Source organism: Tasmannia lanceolata, unplaced genomic scaffold (genome assembly GCF_043159265.1).
Source record: "Tasmannia lanceolata isolate RefF3 unplaced genomic scaffold, GAP_Taslan_0.1 ptg000019l, whole genome shotgun sequence".
NCBI lineage: Eukaryota > Viridiplantae > Streptophyta > Magnoliopsida > Canellales > Winteraceae > Tasmannia > Tasmannia lanceolata.
The window spans coordinates 10,420,919-10,442,518 of record NW_027518696.1 but is presented as its reverse complement, the minus strand read 5'-3'; the positions used below and the strand labels follow the sequence as shown (position 1 = coordinate 10,442,518).

Sequence of the window (21,600 nt, the reverse complement as noted above, 5' to 3'; positions counted from 1 at the left end):
ACATGATTAACTGTCTTATGTAGGACATTGGGTGAAAAATGTAGCTTAGGTTCATTGCTTGTTCTACTTTTCCGGTCATTGGTTTTGAGAACAAGTAGATTGAGCTCTGATGGAAATATGTATGCTTCGGCATCTCTTGGTTCTGGAACTCACAGAGAATGGGAATACAGATTTGCTGTACAAGTATGCGAGCAATATTCGTGCACGATATGGCTTCCATCTTTGGTTATGCTTCTCCAAGAAATTGGAATTGGTAATCAACGCCAGGAACAAATTGCTGAGTTACTAGTGGCAATGCAATTTACTCTACAAAAGTTGATAGATACTGAATTGGTTTTCAAGCTCGACTCTCCTCAAGATGTGGATGACCTTCAGGTACTTGATCTAGATGCTCATTGCTGCCTTGCACTTATTCTTTTTAGTATTCATTGTATTTCTTAAATAACACCAAAAATCCTTGTATTGCAATGCCACATGATTTGACTCTTCAATCAGCTCAAAAGCGAATTAATCACAATTTACATAAGGAATTTTCTTAAAAAAACCCAGTCTTCCTTTCTTTTTAATTCTTGGTTCCTAAGTTTGTCAAAGAGCTAGCTCCTTTGCGGAAGGTTCTTAAAATCTCTGCGGTGATCTTTCACATTCTTTTCACATGGGTTCCTTAATGTTTTTGCTCCTCACCAGGAAGTGAATTTCAAGTCTGTTGAGCTAGGAAACCTCTTAGTTGTTTTAGTGTCTTTTAATGTTTGGGATTTTAGTGTCTTCATGAAAATTTTCTAAAGGATTCATCAGCCGACCCCAACTAGTTTGAGACAAAGGCTTAGTTGAGTTGAGTTAATGTTTGGGATTTAGATATGAATGCTTGTTTGTAGCTTGTGCCCTTGATGTTTGTGCTCCTCACCAGGAAGTGAATTTCAAGTCTGTTGAGCTAGGAAACCTCTTAGTCGTTTTAGTGTCTTTTAATGTTTGGGATTTTAGTGTCTTCATGAAAATTTTCTAAAGGATTCATTAGCCGATCCCAACTAGTTTGAGACAAAGGCTTAGTTGAGTTGAGTTGAGTTAATGTTTGGGATTTAGATATGAATGCTTGTTTGTAGCTTGTGCCCTTGACACCATGACTTGTTAGTATCTTTGCCCTAACTTTGTTATCTTCTCATTCGTGGGGGAAGTTCCTTTTATCAACCTCCAAACTGTGGCAATTGGTATGCGCTGTCATTTTAGCTTATTGCGTTTTATTCATTTGCTTAAAAAAACCTATATAAATCTATAATTTTGATGTAAATTTTTTTTGAATGGTAAAAGATTTCATTAATGAAAAAGAGAGCGGGAAGGTCCCATAGATACATTAATGATCTGTGAAAAAGAAATAGAGAAACAAAATAGTACAAAGATCTAAAGCTAGGGAGGGAGAAAATCAAATATCTCAATACTCTCCCTGGAAACTCCATCTCTCGCCAATCTATTTGCCTCCCCATTGGGAGACCATCTAACGTGGTTGAAAGAAACTGATGCCGAACCCAATCTATCCTGAATCTCGTCAAATGAGGCTGCAAATCGCTAAGGGGCTACACGTGGACATCTTAGCCACTTGATGAAGTGAGAGAATCGCCTTCAATCACAATCCTGTTCAAATCCACGTTATGGAGAATTTAATTCCTTGATGAATAGCACGAACTTCAGCGCCGTTGGCATCTGCCACCCCGATAGGGCTTCTAAATGCTCATATTACCACCCCAACTTCATCCCTCAACACGCCTCCAATGCCAGAGGGCTCACGATTGCCCATACTCGAGCCATCGAAATTAAGTTTTAAAACTCCATGTATAGGAGAAGGCCAACTTTCAATTATTATAGGCTCAACACTAGAACTGCAACATATCTCCTTTCAACAACGGCATAAGTCAGCTCGATACAAATCAGCTCTCTAAAAATTTCACCCAAGATATAGTTAAAGCGATACCATATTGAAGAGGAACTGGGCACCTTTACTGAAGCCCTTGAATATTCTTGCCTTATGTCCTTTCCACAGAACCCATATAGTGGCCAGAAAGGAAACATGGCAAAGAATTTTCCTTTACTTTTCCATGGCGCCAATGACCAGCTTTCCAGAAGCTCCAATAACTTAGCTGGAAACACCCACTCTATCCTGAATCTGGAAAATAATCTGCCCCAAGCTTATCTTGATCTTTTTTGTTTTTCTGTTCCATGGCCTTCTAGTAAAGAGCCCTATATGTCAACCATTTGTTTTCTACCTAGTGGATGACTCCATAGAATATCATGGATTGTTGTTGCTAATAAATATTTTTAAGGAGAGTGGTATCATTTTTTAACCCACCACAATATAGTCGTCTTGACCATCCTCTGCTTTACACATGACTGCTCATTAAAGTGGACCTATCGATCAAAAGGTAAATTCTTAGGCGAGCCATATCCAAAAAATTGCACCAATCAGAGCTGTCTATGGTAGGATGTAAATTTGAGATGGAAATAGACAGATAAACAGACAACAATCCACAATGTGTAGAAGTTCATTTGTATGGCGATTAGGTTTTTTGAGGCTTTGAGCAGTGCAGTTTTTGAGCTATGTTACTGTTGAGTTAAAAATTTACTGAAGAAATGAATAATGTAAAAAACCTTGGTAAAAATAAAAATTGGTCGCACATGTACAACTGAGTTACAAAAAGGCGATTCTTAAATTCAAGAAAAGTACAAAAGGAAAAGCAAAAAAAATTAATAAAAAGGGAAACAGTAGTTGCAATAAAATTACGATTAAAGTTAAGAAAAAGAATTCCTAAACTTAATGAAAAGTAATCGTGCTTTAAAGAAACTTTTGGATGGCAAAGAAATGAGTCATCTCCATTAAAAATCGTGAACTTATTTAACTTCCCATTAAGGAGAAAATAGAGGGACATGGAGTCAACTTCCCATAAAGGATAATGCAGAAAGACAAGAAATATCCTCTCAAATAGGATAAAAAATGATGTGCGACAAAATTCAAGAAAAGATGTGAGAAACAATCTTCGGTAGTGTGCCTACGTCCACAGGAGAAGAGTTCCATTATTTCGGTTTAGGGTTACAAAACTCTCCTTCGCAGCCAAGAGAACCCAATGAAAACCTCTTTACCTTTAACCCTAATACCCTTTAGTGCAAATCGAAACTTAAATTTTTCCTTCCGGGTGTGTGTCGTGCACGTTAGTCCGTCGGCGTGTTTTGATGGATAATGTAAAAATACAAGACATATGCGCAACAAAGAAAGTGGAGGGACATGGAGCCACAGTGGGTAGAAGTCCAATGAGTCATTCACCCATCTTTCTCTCTCCTCTTTAGCTTGGTAATATAGTACACGATCTCTCGATCATTTCCTTCTTGCTTCTTTCTGCAGTTGAAGGACACCCATTGATTATTATAATCTCAGAAGGCAGTTGGAAGGTGGTTTCGATGACGTCGTATTGTTGGTGTCAAGACACTGGATTAAGGGGTAGTTTACTTACGCTGCTCGCCCGTCCCAACTTTCACCCCTAACCGTGTCTCATAGCCTTTGATGCTTGACACACCACATTTTCCCTTGTCAAGTCAAAAGTTCTCCAAGTTTTGGTTGTGTATTATGCTTTCTGTTTTGTCATGCTTGATTATAAAAATACCTTTGGGCTTTGTTGAGTGCTAGGTCATCAGTGAAGTCCCAACGGAGCTGTCTTTTGCCTAGTATATTGCAGTGGATAAGTTCACTTTTGTGTGGGCACATGTTTTAGTCTTGTGTGTTCCCGTCTCTTTGTATGTGGGACAATCTCTACTCCCTTTTATAATTTTATTTGTAGTTAATAAATTTTTCTCCCTTTTCTTGTTAAAAAAAAGTTTGTTATGTTCCTATGGTAATGTAATTTCATGCACTGTGAAATTACCAAAGCTTTCTGTTGAGAGTTGTCTTTTTCAATATGGTGTTGGATGAATTGTGTAAATTCTACAGAGAATCCTTGGAGCACTTATGGAGCAGGTTGTTTCTCACTTGCAACTTGTCGTTGTCCGAAGCAAGCAACTAAGTGTTCCTACTAGTGTCAGGAAAGAACTAAAGGAGTGTATACACACCGTATTAAAGACCATTAGCAATGTTATGGTGCCTTCTGCATATTTTAAAGCCATCACTCTATTACTGGGGCATGCAGATGGAAATGTGAGAAAGAAGGTAAACTGACATTTCTCTTGATGGAAATCTTTTATATCACTATCCTGTATCCTTATTTCTTTGGGTTTCGTCATTGAGTGTTTTCAATTATTTTTGTGCTTGTATACAGGCTCTTGGGCTTTTGTGCGAAACTGTGAAGAATTCTAACATGTCTCAGAAGAAGCACAAGGAGAGAAGAAAATTGAATGAGAACTCACCCATTCTAGGGTTTCATATGGGTGAAAGTGATTGGGAATCCTTCAATGGAATGTCTTTGGAAATTGTTAAGTTGGTGGATGGTTATGTAGATGATTTAGATGAGGCAGTGACACTGGCCGCTATTTCTGCATTAGACGTATTGGCAAATGTGTTTTCAAGTAATAATTTAATTTTCACTACGTGCCTTACCTCTGTTGCAAAGCACATTGGTTCGAATAACTTGGCCATCTCTTCGTGCTGCTTGCGGACCACTGGTGCTTTGATAAATGCGCTTGGCCCAAGGGCATTATCTGAGCTTCCCCTCATTATGGAGAATTTGTTAAAGAGAACCCATGATGTACGAAAATTCAAGCATACCAATGATAGGGCTCTCAGTGGACTTTCAAGTCTTAAGGAGTCTCTTCTATTGTCTGTTCTTCACACCCTAGAAGCCGTGTTAGACAAGTTTGGTTCTTTTCTAAATCCATATCTTGAAAATATTATCGAGCTTATGGTGCTATATCCGGAGTATGCTACAGAATCAGATTTAAAGATGAAACTGAAAGCTGACACAGTGCGAAGGTTCATCACTGAGAAAATTCCTGTATGTTTCTGCTACTTGGGAGCAATTGGTAGTTTTTTGAGTTAATGTCCTTATTTATGGGAAATGATATATTCACCTCCTTTTGCTACTTGGGACAGCCCCTCCAATGTAAAAGAGTAGTCATAAATACCCTAGAGAAGGCTGTCACGGGTAAAAAAAAGGGCGAATGTATCACTTTCCTTATTTATTTAGGAATTATTGTCTGTCATTGCTTATCTATTATTGTGATTTTGTTCTCTAGGTTCGCCTTATTCTTACACCTCTGCTGAAGATATATCCTGACGCTGTGAAGTGCGGGGAATCTAGTCTCTCCGTAGCCTTTGAAATGCTAGCAAGCACAATTAGTACGATGGATAGATCAGCTGTGGGATCTTATCATACAAAGATATTTCAACAGTGCTTGCTGGCACTTGATCTTCGTCGTCAGCATCCAGTATCGGTTCAAAACATTGAGTTTGTGGAACAGAGTGTTATCAGAGCAATAATTGTTCTGACAATGAAACTTACAGAGACAATGTTTAAGCCTCTTTTCATTCGGACTGTGGAATGGGCAGAGTCTGAAGTGGAAGAAAATGGGCCAAGCAAAAGCAAAAGCTTAGACCGGATTATATCCTTTTACAAATTGATCAATAAACTTGCTGAGCAGCACCGGTGAGTTGGTCTGTCTTATAAATATTCTGTGGGTCTTACTCTCCTATCATATTAAGGATATGTTTGCATGCCACAAAAAGTAGGAATTTAATTGGTTTTTTTTCCCGTAAGAAGCAGTTGAGAGAGTGTTTGGTTAGCAAAGAAAATAAATTTTCAAAAATCACGCAATGCCCTGTCGACTGTTTATGGGCTGATGTGACAGCAAATATTCCCACGATTATTTCCCTCATTTTAAGAGGAAATAGGTGAAACTCTCTCTCTCTCTCTCTCTATACAGCTTTTTCGTCAGGACTCCAACGTAAACACGACATGTGTCTTCACGGTTTTCCATTTTCTGTTTCCCACTGGAAAAAAAAAACCCTATAAAAGGAGAGATTTTCAGTTTCCTTCCCTTTGCTGGCCACGTCATTTATTCCCACTTATTCCCTTTCCGATTCTTCTCCTGACCTCCAAAGGAACCCTAATTAATTTCCTGCTCAAAGGATTTTATTGCTGCTTGTTGAAGTATGAAAGATAAAATAACGCCTTCTCCAGCACCTTAAGCTTTTGGAGTAATTGGTTGTTTCACATGGTATCAGAGCAAAGGTCTTGTGTTCAAAATTCCTTGGTATTAAAAATTCCCATGTAATGGCCAACCCAAAAAGAGGGGCCACATGTGCCACGTGTAGGCCGGCCCTAATATAGAGGGGGTCACATGTGAGGGGGAGTGTTAAAGTATAAAAGATTAAATAATGCCTTCTCCAACAGCTTAAGCTTTTGGAGTAATTGGTTGTTTCACACTGCTATCGAGATTGTTCAATAAGATGTCGAAGAAATAATCTGACTCAAATATTTGGATGAGTCTAATCTTTTCAGGATTAGTTTGAATTCATGTGATTTGGTGGTTTTCTTGTCTAATTGTTTCTTTAACTGCCTGAAGTTATTAATCTATGTATGTTGGTAGGTTGTTAGCCACCCATCTTTGCTCTCTACTGAATGTTAATTTCTGTCTAACTGCCAGGGCTCTGTTTTTCAAGTTTTTTGTCAAACATGCCAGTTAACTAATTTTTGGATGCTGTGCTGGTACCAACTAATGGATATAAAACCATTTTAGGATCAAATTAGAGGAAACTTGTATAACTTTTTCAATCACCACACTTTAGGAAACTCATATCATATTTACTGGCTGCCTAGTTCGATAGCTTTATTATGAGGGTTCTATTTCTATTGTGTTTAGTGTCAGTTCTGCACTTTGCGTCAAACTATAATCATACTGGGGGCTCCAACATTTGAAATTGCATTTTGGACTTCCGTTATGATACTGTGATGTCGGAAAACAGATTTGTCTTCAGCTATTAAGTTTTGGTTTTAATTTGACATTTTATTTATCAGTTCCTTGATGTATCTTTTGTGTTGAATGCAGATCTTTGTTTGTGCCCTATTACAAGTACTTGCTTGAGGGTTGTACGCGCTATCTAACTGAGGACGAAGACCCACACTCTACAGGTCATACTCAAAAGAGAAAGAAAGCCAAGGTTCAGGACATGAACCATAATACAGAAGCAAAAGGATTGCTATCACCTCGCCAATGGCATTTGAGGGCAATAGTTCTGTCATCCTTGAATAAATGCTTCCTCTACGATACTGGGAGCCTTAAGTTTCTCGATTCTTCGAATTTCCAGGCTAGTTTTCTCATTTCTCTTTGCATTATGAAGGTCCATGCAATAATTAGCGCCTAGATATATACCAATTCTATCTCTTAGTAAATTTTGAAATATTTGGATGCATTTTCCATTTCCATCAAGTGTTGGAATTTGATTAAAGGGAACAGTCCTGTTATACGAATATTTTACTGAACGTTGTGGCTACTTGATTAATTTCTGAAATTATGCTGGTGTTTCGATAAGGCAAAATTATTTTTTCTTGGCCACTTCCAAAATATCACGATTGCCTTGTTCAACCAGTAGAGTGCAATTTGCTCATTTTAGAGAATTAGGAGTATAATGGCCTTTCTTGTTCTTTTCTTTTCTTTTTCTTTTAAAAAAAAAATCATTAATAAGAAAAGAAAGACTGAGATGGTCAAATACAGATAAACAAAGAAGAGAAAGAAGGGAGCTAACAGAAAAGCACAATAACAGGATACAATATAAAGGCATAAAAGATCTTAAAAGTGCTCAAGGCGGGATGAAATAAAACTCCTCCAAAAACTCCATCTATACCGGCCTTAAATAGGGGAACTATTGCACATTCTTGATGAGTGATGGGTCCCTTGTTAGTGGGCTCCTGAGGAATCAGCAAAGCAATAAATAATGGATTATATAACATATACAGATTAAAGAAGAAAAGCATATAGTCATTTCATACTCCATCTGTCAAGTGTTTCCTTTTGGTATTATTCACTTCTTGAGTAGCATATTCTCATGTTACTAATTCATGTTTAACATGCACGACAGGTTCTGTTGAGACCCATAGTCTCACAACTTGTGGCAGAACCACCAGCTTCTCTGGAACTGTTGCCAAATGTACCAACTGTGAAGGAGGTTGATGACACACTGGTTTCTTGTCTTGGCCAGATGGCTGTCACTTCAGGGTCTGACCTTCTATGGAAGCCCCTGAACCATGAGGTGAGTGTAGAATTGTTCATTTTCACACGTAGTCATGCAAAGGAACATCACAATGGAGCACAGTTCTAATGTTGTGGTGGTTTTATGTTTAATTGTCAGCCTTCTAGTATGGATTTTTACTTCAAAGAAATAAGAAGAGAAGAAATGCTTAGTTTTCTTAACTTTGTCTCTGTGTTGTGCTAGTTTTTCCCTGGACACTCTTAGATTCTAATCTATATGTTGTGCTAGTTTTTCCCTGGACACTCTTAGATTCTAATCTATATGTTGTGCTAGTTTTTCCCTGGACACTCTTAGTTTCTAATCTGTGTAAAATTTATAGAATCAGTTCATCTTTCCATTCCAAATGTCTCATAAATTATTTAATTTTTTTATTGTTCACTTTTAGTAAATAGGAAAAAATTGATCATTTTGTTATGTATTGTACAGATTACAAATGCAACTATTTATTATTTCATTAAATCAGTTCATATTTCCATGCCAAATATTTCCTAAATTATTTAATTTTTTCTTATAGTTCACTTTTACTAAATTGGAAAAAAACTGATCATTTTATATTGTCCAGATCAGATTGCAGATGTACTGCTTACTCTTTCATTAAATTTATGATCAAAATTTTTGAGTTTGATATTCATGTACGTAAGTTTTGACTCTGTATCTTCCTTTATACATCCTTGTTTTTCTTTTTGGTCCTGGGTTTCATTGCACTCATTGTATGCCTCCATGTCTAGTTTAGATGCTTCCAGCCACATCAACACGGAGGCTCCATTTTTTTCAGCATAAAATGGACTTGGGACAAATTTAAGCCCATTTTCCTACTTTAAACTGGGTGTAAATTTTGGTTTACGCCCATTTTACATCAAAAGAAACTGAGCCTGAATGTTTCACCAACCAAAAGATGCATGCAGCTCCAATTGTGCATGGGAGAACATACAAAATTTTCTTTTTAACCGGTGTTTGTTGCAGGTATTGATGCAAACTCGGAGCGAAAAACTCCGGTCACGGATTCTGGGCCTGAGAGTTGTGAAGTATCTTGTAGAACACCTAAAAGAGGAGTATCTGGTTTTGCTCCCTGAAACCATTCCCTTTCTGGGTGAGCTGCTCGAGGACATTGAACTGCCTGTCAAGTCTCTGGCTCAAGAGATTCTCAAGGAGATGGAGTCCCTTAGCGGCGAAAGCCTCCGACAATACCTCTGATGTTGAAAACAAGAGAATAATTTTACTGCCCGGCAGGTGTATTCATAAAGCATAGCATTTCAGACGCGGAGAGAACAAAAAGTCTCAGGTAAATGGAAATTTGTGGAATGAAATTGTAAATTATTTGAATTGATTTTTACCTTCATTAGTAGATATTTATGTAAATTGTACTTCAACCAGATCTTCTTTTGTTGGATCTGGTTAAAATTTTGATAACAGAAGTGCATCAAGTAAAAAGCTTATGCTGCATTTTGTAGCCATTCTCTTGATTCTAATTCAAGAATGAATTTTTTGAGTGCTTTGGCAATAGAATCTTGTTTGGAAAACTCACCTCTAATAATCTATTGTTCTTTTGCACTTTGGCAGTGATAAAAAATGAAGGGAAGTGTTATCAGCACTACTGTATTTTGATAATCACACACCTCACTTTTTTAAAAGTACCGTATAGCTCGCACCATAGGATGATCCAAAGCGTCCATTAGTTGGGCACAGCCTAAATAGATTGTGCCCCAAAAATCATTTACGTAGGTTGATCCTAACCCTCCGATCTGAAGAGGAACGGGGTATTATGGAAACCTTATAGATCGGAGGGCTAGGATCATCTTGTGGAAATGATTTTTGAGGCACAACCTATTTATGTTGTGTTCCATCACATAGACTGTTTGGATCATCCTATGGTGCGAGCCATACAGTACTTTTAATAAAGTGAGGAGTGCCATCATCAAAGTACAGTAGTGCTGATAACATTTCCCAAAATGAATTACATATTAATTGCAGCTGTGTCAACAGTCTTTGAGAAGAAAGTCAAAATGGAGGGATTTATCAGCAGCAGCAGAGTGAATCTATGCCGAGATAGAAAAACTTAAAGCACATGCTAAACATATACTACATTTTGCACAGATACTGCAGGCCCAAAGAGCAATTGTAATTAGCTAACTTGCATAAATGCCTTTCTGCGAAAATCCCTAGAAAATTTCAACCTGGAGTGGTTCTTAAAGTTGTCTAGAACCTTATTTTGAAGCTCACACTGTGTTAATGTCTCTCATGATTGAAGTACATACTATCCATATGCTCATGTGTAGGGTGATCGAGTCCATGAATATTGCTGGCCATCACAAATCCTGCCAATTGTTCTTGGGCCCATGATCAATTATGATGAAAACTGTCATTTAAGATGACTTTCAAGCCGTTGATTTTCGCACCCCTCGATCTTGCGAATGCCCACATCTAAATTATATGTTTGAACGGTTAGATATGTCCAGGGGTGATTTCCATTGAAGGCTTTATATCATGTTTTAAACCAAGCCTAAACACAAGGATTTTTTTCTAATGGCTTTTGATTTTGCCTAAATTAAGTTTAATTATGGCATCTCATTGTGCGTCGAAAACCAATTTCCCAATAATCAATTTGGGACCCACGACGATCTACCAATTATGCACCAGTAAGCACCTAGATAACCCTAAATTCGACCAAATGCGATTGAGAACACCTAGATAAGATGATCCATCGACCCTCATTCAGCGTTGATTTGTGTAGCATTTTATCTTACGAGGATGAAACCAAGACCGTGTAGGTTGCCTCCTGATGTTCTTCAAGATCAAAGGTCCTGATTTCATAGAGATGGTCACTTCACCTTTACTTTTACCATTAATTGTAAAAGTTCCTTTCTACGTTGCTGTTCTCCTTTCCTAGGTTGCACCCCACATGTGCATACATGTCTGTGATAAAGGGAAATGATATTATTCACCACTTTTTCTTCCTCGTGATCGAATGATCCGAACCCCTTGATCTGATCAGGAGTGGGCCACTTCAGAGTGACCCACCAGATCAATGGTGGGTCCCATTGTGATTTGAGTCTAGCCCATTTCCATTGGTCCCATCTTGATCAAATGATCCAAACCCCTTAATCTAATCAATAATCTACCATCTGTGGGCCACTTCAGAGTGACCCGCCAGATTAACTGTCATGATCAAAAGCACGTGCCATGTGGGACCAAGGTTGCTCACTAGGGCCACTTACCATTTGAACCGGGAACTCGCTAAAATACGCCCTAGTGCGCCGTACGCAACTTTTTTGACTATCGAGTATTGACAAATCCACCCATTTGGAAATTTGAAATCTCTCCCTCGGGGAAGAGAGAGAGAGAGAGAGAGAGAGAGACAGAGAGAGGCCCCACCCAGAGAGACGTTAACTTATCTTTTTCTTACCTTTCCTCAAATTTCTAAATAATATTTTAGTCCTTTTAAAATTTTAATGGCCAAGAAGCTGTCTCTCCCTGTCTCCATTTATTACTCTGAAAGCAACGAATCCCTCTCTCTCTCTCTCTCTCTCTCTCTCTCTCTGCAATTCCTTTTGTTCCCATTTTTTTTCAAAACCCTAACCCTAGTTTTGCTTGCATTTGATTCTGCTTTGCAATAGATTGGATCTGGTTCACTATCAGAAGCTAGGTGGCATTTTATTGTAAGTGCTTGTTTCCGATCTCGTGTATGTTATTTCTTCTCTTTGTTTGGAAACTAGGGTTTCACAGAATCTTAGGGTTTTAGAGAATTTTTGGTGTTTTGCTGTGTGGACTGAGTTGGTTGAAGACTTGAAGTTCTTAGTTTTGTTGTTTTTGGTTTTGTTTTATGCGGCATTCAGTGGATTCAACTGCTTGTTTCCGATCTTGTGTTTTAATTTTAGGTTTTTGGATATTAGGGTTTTGGAGCTTTTTGCATGTGTGAAGAATCTGTTGCTTGAGTTCTTGTTCTAGTGTCTTCCTTTATTTTTTTGTGGATATCTAGGGTTTATAGAATTTGGAATGTTTTGGTGGGTAATTTGGGGCAATGTCAGTGGTTGGTTTGATTTAAGTTCTTGATTTAGTTGAAGTTTCAGTTTTACTCAATGAATTTCAGCTGATTGAGGATATTTCTCCTTTGTTTTTGTCAAATGAGAGCAATGTGCTTGTGTTAAAGTGTAAAAGATTAATAATGTCATCTCCAACAGCTTAAGCTTTTGGAGTAATTGGTTGTTTCACATGGTATCAGAGCAGGTCGATCGGATCTAGCCCTGAGCACATCCTTGGTATTTCACATTTGCTGGCTGGGCAAACTCTTTAGATTTTCTTTTGTACCCACTAAACCTAGCCCTCTTCTCAAGGACGATCTCTCACAACACCCACATCTGTTGCTTGTCCAATCCAGATATACTAGTGGGAGATTAAGCAAGTTGGTTAGATGAGGTAGTCTAGATATATTAGGCAACAAGATTAGATTAGCAATTAGGTTAGATTAGAAAGATTCTATCTTTATTTATTTCTACAATTTCTTCATATCTTTCTATGTTTATCGTTTGAGTGTTCTTTATAAACACTCATTAGGGCTTTTGTAATGAATCGAGAATCCAAGATTAATGGTGATTCCAATTTTCTACAGCTTGAGAGAAATGATGTGTAGCTTGATGAATTTGGAATCTTTTGGTATGAAATTTAGGGTAATGTCAGTGGTTGGTTTCATTAAAGTTCTTGATTTAGTTAAAGTTTCAATTTGCTCAACAAATTTCAGCTGATTGAAGCTATTTTTCCTTTTGTTTTTGTCAAATGAGAGCAATGTGCTTGAGAGAAATGTTGTATAGCTTGATGAATTTAAGGGTTCTCTAATATCTTTATTTCATGTAAGGCAGGTGAACTTTTAGTAGCTCATATGAAGATTTTAGTGTTTTTCTATCCTATACGTTGATATGGTCTTGCTCTGGGTTTGAGATAATGGGGGTAGAAAAGCAAGGTTCAAAGAGTGGGGGAGGTTATGTTGGCAGTTTCTTTCAGCTGTTCGACTGGAATGGGAAATCGCGGAAGAAGCTGTTCCCCAACAAGTTCGATTTACCCGGTATGTTTATCTGCCATATTCAGAGTTTACAAAGACACTGTGTATGCTTTTCTTTTTTCCCTGAATTTACCATTCATGTAAGAGAACCATACGACACAACATTTTTTCCTGATTCCTTAGAGGTTCCTCTAGTTATAGTTTGGTACTCATTGTTTTGCCTGTTAGCTTTCGTATTTTGGTTTGTTAACTGTTCTATTCTGTCATTTTCTTGCAGAGGGATCAAAGCAGGGAAAGAGAAGTGATGAAAATTTGCCAATGACACGGGTTCGTCTGGTGAGTGGTCGGGTGCTCTTTCATTTTCTTAGTTACTTGATCTGATTCAGTGATTAAATCAGAGTGGGTTCTCTCCTTTGTCCCAGATCCATGATGATGAGAATGGAGGTGTGTCAAGTGCCAATGCAATTAGTGAGTATAGTTGTGCTTCGTCAGTGACAGATGATGAAGGAAATGGAATTAAGGCTCCTGGTGTAGTTGCCAGGCTCATGGGCTTGGATTCCTTGCCTACATCAAGTGTTAGTGAGCCATATGCCACCCCATTTTTTGAATCGGGATCTGTTCGAGATATTAATTACCCAAGGAAAGCCCCTGAATTCCTTAATGAATATCAAAACCTGAGTTCCAGTAACCACTCGGGTAAAGTTGACAGCTTTTGTAGGAAAACTATAGAACCCAGGCCTCAGAAGTTGGAAAACAACCGGCACATTGAGAGGTTCCGTACTGAAACATTACCGCCAAAATCAGCTAAATCTCATCCAATCACCCCTCATCATAAGCTTCTTTCTCCAATTAAGAACCCTGGGTACATTTCAGCCAAGAATGCAACTCATTTAATGGAGGCAGCTGCAAAGATTCTAGAGCCTGGACTTCAATCTAGTTCCAAGGGAAATTTTCCATCACTTGGGTCGTCTTCAGTTCCTATTAAAGTTCCAGATTTGAAGGAGAACACAGCAGCCTCTAAGAGACCATTGAGGCTTCCGGAAGTGTCTAGACGGCCCATTGAGTCAAATGCTGTGAAATATCTTAAAGGACAGTCATTGGACAAGAGCTGGAATGGTTCAGGTGATACTTCCAATATCAGGGCTTGTCCTGATTTGGAAGAAAATCATTCCGTTGGCTCAAAGAGTAAGGGTAAATCCATCTCCCTTGCCATCCAAGCTAAGGTCAATGTTCAGAGAAGGGAGGGCTTGAGCTCTAGTATCAAGGGTTTGTTGACCCGAAAGGAAGAAGATGCATATAAACCAAACCAGCCACTCAAGAATCCATCAAATACACTAAAGAACAAACAGACTAAATCTTCTATAGCCAGTGCTACTGGTGTGCTTAGGCAGAATAATCAAAAACAGAATTGTCTAGCAAATAAAGACAAATTGCCCTCAAAGCCTTCACTTTCAAACCAGCAGGGCAGAAAAGTTCTTTCTGGGAATTCTTCTTTTGGACGGAATAAAACCTTCAACAAGGTTTCTGGAAACTCCAAGGTGGGACCCAAGAAGGAAGCCTTACAGACAATGGATCTTGAGAAGGAAGTCCCATCATCTAGAACAAAGAATTTCCCTCGAAAGAAACGAGCTATAGATGGGGACTTTTACTCCGAGAAAAGTGTGCTTATAAATAGTGCTTCGGTGGACAGAGAAAAAGGCATGGATGTTGTTTCTTTTACATTCACCTCTCCCATGATTAAACCCATTTCTGGATCTCAGTCCTCTGGCCATATGGTGGAGAAACGGGAGAACTTCTGTTATGTAGATTCTCATAATGAAAGAAGTGCCACAGATGCAAAACCTAGAAGAATGTCATCTCTGGGCATGAATGTGATTGGTGGTGATGCTTTGAGTTATCTTTTGGAACAAAAGCTGAAGGAATTGACATCTGGTGTGGAATCACCCTGCTCTAGCTCGGTTAAAGCAGGGACAATTAATTCGTCTGCATACGTTCTGCATGATTTGGTAGCTGCTCTTAATAGTGTGAGTGCCATGCCGAGGGAATTTGACAAGACTCCCCAACCTGGGCCTCAGACAGAAAAATTAGTTTTTGGATCTGATTCCGGCTTCTCTTCAACTAATGCTGAGACCCTCAAAATGAACCTAAAGTTGCAGGTATGTAGGATTTATATATACATCTGATGTGTCTTTTTATGCTCTGCTTTTTTTCTAACTGGGTACCTATGATTCTGAGATTGATACTGCTATCTGCTTTTGCACTTGCTAAATTAGTATTAGAACCTTGAAATTCATAGCACGGTCTAAATTATCTAAGTTCCAGGATCGCACTCTTTTGGTCTTAATAGCCAACTCTTTGATGATGGTTTTCAGCAATTGTAACTCACAAACCCATGTATCATAGCTCTTAACTTGGCCTCTGCACTCGACTGAGTTTCTTACTTCGCCATGTCACTAAATTGCCACCAACAATTATACAGTATCCTGAAGTGGATCTTCTATCATCAATTGAGCCGACCCAATCTGCATATGTCTACAGCTATCCTCAGATGATCGTGCTTGACAAATAATAGGTCATTTCTTGGTACAGATTTCAAGTATCGCAGAATCCTAAATATAGCCTCCAAGTGAGAGGACCAAGGAGCATGCATAAAATGACTCGCTATTCTCATAGCATAGGCAATGTCTGGATACAAGGTTTTTTTTTTAAAGGTATGTCTGGATACAAGTATGTCACAGATAAATAAGCATCCCTACTAGACTTTAAGATCTTCCAGTGTTTATCAAGTCACCTCCACCATCACTAGTCTCTAATATCTTCCAGTGTGTACAAAGTCACCCCCATTGTCTCGCCCAAGCTCATGATTAGGATCTATAGCCCTGTTGGCTTGTCTACGTATAAGCATTTCCGTCTCCTTGAGAAGATCGAGAACATACTTCCTTCTTGACACAAATGTCTTTTTCTAACCCTGCCACTTCAATTCCAAGCAGTACTTCAAGTTTCGTAGTTCCTTAATCTCAAACTCTTTTGCCAACTTTACCTTTAAATTTGGCATCTCTAAGGGTAGTTCCCCGTCATTACAATGTCATCTACATAAACAATCAGAGCAGTTGTCTTGCCCTAGAAGTGTTTTCGTCTCCTTGAGAAGATCGAGAACATACTTCCTTCTTGACACAAATGTCTTTTTCTAACCCTGCCACTTCAATTCCAAGCAGTACTTCAAGTTTCGTAGTTCCTTAATCTCAAACTCTTTTGCCAACTTTACCTTTAAATTTGGCATCTCTAAGGGTAGTTCCCGGTCATTACAATGTCATCTACATAAACAATCAGAGCAGTTGTCTTGCCCTAGAAGTGTTTTATTATGAAGATAATATGGTCAATTTGACTCTACTTATATCTGAACTGCAGTATGGCACTGTGTTATGTCTGGAAGCAGCTGTATGGCATTGTGTTATCTCTCAAACCATGCTCTTAGTGATTGCTTTAAACTATATGTAGGGCCTTCCATGATTCTTGCTTCCATCCATAAAAAAGCAAGGTGTGTAGGTTGAAGAAGGCCCTAATTGCAGTCTTAATGACTAGTAGTTTGAATCAAGAAGAATTGGAGTCACACAACCAAGGATAGAATCCCCTCTTTTATCCGGAAAAGGCAAATGCCGCTGATCAAGACATGTGCTACAATGCCAAGGTTTGAAATTTCGGTTTCCGTATGGGTTTAAGGTGTGCCCGAAACCAAAATTTTGGCTGGAATCCGGTAAAAAAAGAAATTTCATTAATGTGCTGAAATTTCGAAAAAAAAAATCAGAAAAAATATTAAAAGATTACATGTGGCCGAAATTTCGGCCGACACAGAATTCATGTACTTTCAGTGTTGGCCCCGGCCGAAATCCAAAATTTTGGCAACGCATGTCATTTGGTATTCGATGTGATTAAGCCATTATGGATGACTTTCTTGCTTATGTGGCGGTTTCTAAGTATGTATTTGTGCTTATTCTATCATTTCCCAAAGTTTTATCTTAAAATTTCATCATTTTCATATGTTTCCATACGTTTCCGTGATTTTACAAGATTCCCTCAGATATTTCTACTGAAACTGAAATGTTTCCTTTTCCGTGCCGACCGAAACCAAAACTGAAATTTTAAACAATAAACGTTACAAACCAACGATACCTAAGCAAATAAGTAGAACGGGAAGGACCCCACACATCAATGTGCACAAGCATTAAAGGTGCAATACTTTTGTTCACATTAAGAGAATGTGTGGCTCAACAATGTTTAGTCATTTCACAAACTTCAAAATTGAAAATAAGGATGGCTTAATCTATAATGCCATCTGATTAGCTGATCTACTGGACGCAGACTTATTAGCTTTGCTTGACTAAATCGAAGTTGGGTGATTGATCGTCCAAGAACTAAAGACCACTCATCTGACTTCCATTGCCAATCAATCTCTTCATGCCCAGGTCCTGAAAAACACAATTAGAAGGATAAAACGTAATGTAAGAATTCAAAGACTTGGTTGATAAACTAGGAACGTGTAGCCATTCAAAATAACAAAGAAAAACTAGGAATATGTAACATAGAAGAAGGGACATAGCGGGAGAAATGGAGATGGAACCTCTGCCCAAAAAGAGGACAATGGTCCATTAGCAATCCTAACTTCCTCCCTATCTGAGCAAGCGCTATATGAATAAAACAAGTTAGACATACCCTTCATGTTGAAGTGGAAGCTTGCCTCAGGAGTTCTGTGTGACTGTAAAATCCCTACCAAGTTGAAGGGAAAGTTTTATAAGACAGCTATGAGGCCAGCCTTGCTGTACGGCTCAGAATGTTGGGCCACCAAGAAGCAGCATGTGCATATAAGATGAGTGTAGCTGAGATGCGAATGCTTAGATGAATGTGCGGCCACACAAGACTAGATAGAATTAAAAATGAAGACATTCGTAAAAAGGTGGGCGTGACTCAAATTGAGGAGAAGATGAGAGAGCACTGCTTAAGATGGTTTGGACATATCCAACGTAGGCTTTTGGATGCTCCGGTGAGAAGAGGCGACTCGTGCCAAATTGATGGAGTAAAAAGAGGGTGGGGCAAACCGAAAACAACTTGGGTAGAAACAGTAATGAAAGACTTGATAGCTAGGAACATAACAAAGAACATGACCTTGGATAGGATAGAATGGAAGAAAATGATCCACGTAGAAGAACCCAACTAGAACCAGGATTAGAGCCGGGTAGATTCCTTTTACCTTCTTCATGAATTTTTTCTAAAGGATTCATTTAGCCGACCCCAACTAGTTTGGGACAAAGGCTTTGTTGAGTTGAGTTGAGCATGTGAGATCACTTGGTCCTGAATCAATGAGCCATGAGGGATTGGAAGGTGAAAGAAATGCACTACATGCAATTCCAAGGATACCTATGTGAGTAGTAGCAGTAGTAGCCTTATCTTGATATGATTTTTTTTTGTTTTATATTCAGCAAAGCCTTCGTTCTGTGTTGGAATTACTGTTTCTGAGATCATTCAAGTTTCTTGCCAAATGCGATACTGGCACAATCAAAGCTACAAGTTCTGACATTTCTAATTCCTTTCTGTTCATTTTCAGGGAGTTGGAGGAATAGCGGACTGTAGCAGCAGTTGTGATGCACGAAAGCAACTTGAGTGTCAACATCCCAGTCCCGTCTCAATTCTTGAACCCTCTTCCTCCAGTGAAAGTTGCAACTCTTCAGAGAGTTGGGACAATGGTAAAGTAAAATAATTTTAAGTTGTCCATTACTTTGATTCGGGTCTTTTTATCCCCTTGAAAATAAAAGTATATGTTTAATGAATATCAAAATTTCCACCTCATGTTTCCAGGAAGCAAGCTGTGCCCATCAGTTGAAGCTCAAAATTTTGTTGGTTTGAATTGTCCAAAGAAAATCTCATCAGTGGAAGCTGAGATGGAATTATCTGATTCAGCCTCTTCCGCGTTTACTAGGACTCTCAACAGAGAACAGGTAGGACTCGTCGGCCTCCAAGGAAGTCACATTAGTACAGACAAGCAGGAAATGGAGTATGTGAGAGAGATACTAGCTCAAGTGATGCTTAAGGGCTTCCCTTTGGGTCATGCTCATGAGATTATAGATCCCCTCATCTTTGACAGATTAGAAAATAAAAAAATCGTGCTGAGAAATGAGGCTGAGGATAAGGAGTCTAGGATAGGGAGGAAGGTGTTGTTTGATTGTGTGAATGAATGCTTGGATTTGAAGTGTAGCCTATATTTTAGGCGTGGTTACAGAACATGGGCTAAAGGGGTGGCAGTAGTAAAAAATGAGGGTTTGGCTAAAGAAGTTTATAAGGAGATTTTGGGGTGGAGAAGTATGGAAGATTGGATGGTGGATGATCTTGTGGACAAGGATATGAGTAGTCAGTTGGGGAGGTGGACTGACTTTGAAGCAGAAGTGTTTGAAATAGGAGTAGAAATTGAGAGGGGGATATTTAGTTCTTTGTTTGATGAAATTGTTGCTGATTTGTTTATGTAGGGCTTTGTGGAATGCTTATTCTTCTCTCCATTGTAAGTTTTATCTTCATTTTTCAATTGCCTTGTATTTTGGCCCTTGATTCTTCAAATCACTTGTTTCTTTTCCCCAAAGTCTAGCCTGTTACTTCTTCACTTTGATGTTCATTGGTCACTTTGGTGAGCTCTCTAATTTTTTGATTTGGTGTCTTTTGGCCTTTCTTTTTAATGGAAATTGCTAAAAAGATCACTTACATGCTTCTTCCTAAATATGCTTAGTGGGCCCACTTATGCCTTGTTTAGATGATCTGTTAATTTGAATGGCTACCGTAAGTCAGGCGCAATGTCTTTGAGATCACCTTGGTCAGATGAATCTATGCCCTTGATCTATTAAGCTTCGTTTTAGGGTTTCTACCAAGAAAAAAAAAATCGAATTGTTGAATTTTGTATTCCTTTATGACTCGGACAGTCCAATGGATCCAAAGGATTGGAATGTTACTGGAATGGATTTGGGCATATCTGATCGATCCAAACCGGGATCCATATCTTAAGGTTCAAATTTATCTTAAGGTATTAGATCTGACTGCAGAGCACCAATGTACAAAATACCCTTCATATTTTCATTCCTTCGTCTATTTATAAGGAGTATTTTTTAAAAATTTAAAAAACCTCAATTCAACTCAACTAAGCCTTTGTCCCAAACTAGTTGGTGTCGGCTAATGAATCCTTTAGAAAATTTTCAGGAAGAAGGTGAAAGAATCTACCTGGTTCGCCATTTCAAAAAAAAAAAAAGTACCTGGTTCAAATTAACTAAGTCTAATCTTGGGTACTACTTGGGTTCGTCTATATGGATCATTTTTTTTCCATTCTCTCCTATCCAAGGTCATGTTCTCTGTTATGTTCCTAGCCCTCAAGTCTTTCCTCATTGTTTCTACCCAAGTTGTTTTCGGTCTGCCCCTACCTCTTTTTACTCCATTAACTTGGCACGAGTCACTTCTTCTCACTGGAACATCCAAAGGCCTACGTTGGATATGCCAAACCATCTTAAGTGGTGCTCTCCCATCTTCTCCTCAATTGGTGCCACCCTCACCTTTTTACGGATGTCTTCATTTTTAATTCTATCTAACCTTGTGTGGCCGGACATCCTTCTAAGCATTCACATCTCCACTACACTCATCTTATGCACATGCTGCTTCTTTGTGGCCTAACATTCTAGGCCGTACAACATGGCTGGCCTCACAGCTGTCTTATAGAACTTTCCCTTCAACTTGGTAGGTATTTTATGGTCGCATCCTCAAGCATGCTTCCACTTCAACCAACCTGCTCTTATTTTGTGGTTAACTTCCTCTTCAATCTCTCATTCCTTATGAAGGATTGAACCAAGATAGCGAAACATATCCCTCTTCGGTACCTCTTGTCCAGACATATTTACTAAATCCTCGCTCCGCCTCCTTGCGTTACTAAAGTTGCTATTGGAGTTCTACGCAAAAGCAAATAGTTCCACATCGGTAAAGTGAAGTGGATGGGGATGGGTTATAAGGGAATGGGCACCCTCTCTCTAACAGCTAGCTTTTAGGTTCTACCCGGTTTGATTCCCTAAAAATGGTATCTGAGCTGGGGCTTGGTAACTCCCGGAAAGATCTCGGTAACCCCGGTGTGCCTCGAAGGACGGTGGAATTCCCTCGGAGAAGATCTCGTGGTTCCCATGTAGCCGCCGCGTGGAGGGGCGAGATGGTCCACGTTGCTTCTGAGTGGAGGGGGAGATTGTTGGAGTTACACGCAAAAGCAAATAGTCCCACATCGGTAAAGTGACGTGGATGGGATGGGTTATAAGGGAATGGGCACCCTTCCTCTAACAACTATCTTTTAGGGGTGAGTTCTACGCGGTTGGATTCCCTAAAA

General features: G+C 38.9%; 2 protein-coding genes across 4 annotated transcripts in view; both read left to right on the top strand.

Annotated features, from left to right (window-relative positions):
- Positions 1-9,708, top strand: part of LOC143853512 (ARM repeat superfamily protein) — a 52,240-nt gene extending 42,532 nt beyond the window's left edge. For both annotated transcript variants that reach the window (XM_077363307.1, XM_077363306.1), the window contains exons 34-40: positions 24-375; positions 3,965-4,180; positions 4,290-4,961; positions 5,203-5,612; positions 7,015-7,273; positions 8,045-8,215; positions 9,179-9,708. In XM_077363307.1, coding sequence (XP_077219422.1) covers positions 24-375; positions 3,965-4,180; positions 4,290-4,961; positions 5,203-5,612; positions 7,015-7,273; positions 8,045-8,215; positions 9,179-9,409 — 2,311 coding nt within the window. In that variant the 3' untranslated portion in view covers positions 9,410-9,708. The remainder of the gene's footprint in view (positions 1-23; positions 376-3,964; positions 4,181-4,289; positions 4,962-5,202; positions 5,613-7,014; positions 7,274-8,044; positions 8,216-9,178) is intronic.
- Positions 9,709-11,573: 1,865 nt separating this feature from the next.
- Positions 11,574-19,908, top strand: TRM6 (serine-rich adhesin for platelets-like protein). 2 transcript variants are annotated; one of them, XM_077362772.1, is made up of 6 exons: positions 11,574-11,871; positions 13,069-13,271; positions 13,486-13,544; positions 13,631-15,364; positions 18,808-18,946; positions 19,059-19,908. In XM_077362772.1, exons 2-6 carry the CDS (start codon positions 13,151-13,153, stop codon positions 19,721-19,723), a joined length of 2,718 nt encoding a protein of 905 aa, XP_077218887.1. In that variant the 5' UTR covers positions 11,574-11,871; positions 13,069-13,150; the 3' UTR covers positions 19,724-19,908. The 2 variants fall into 2 exon arrangements, with proteins under 2 accessions (XP_077218887.1, XP_077218888.1); XM_077362773.1 differs by having other exon boundaries at positions 13,065-13,271.
- The last annotated feature ends 1,692 nt before the right edge of the window (positions 19,909-21,600 follow it).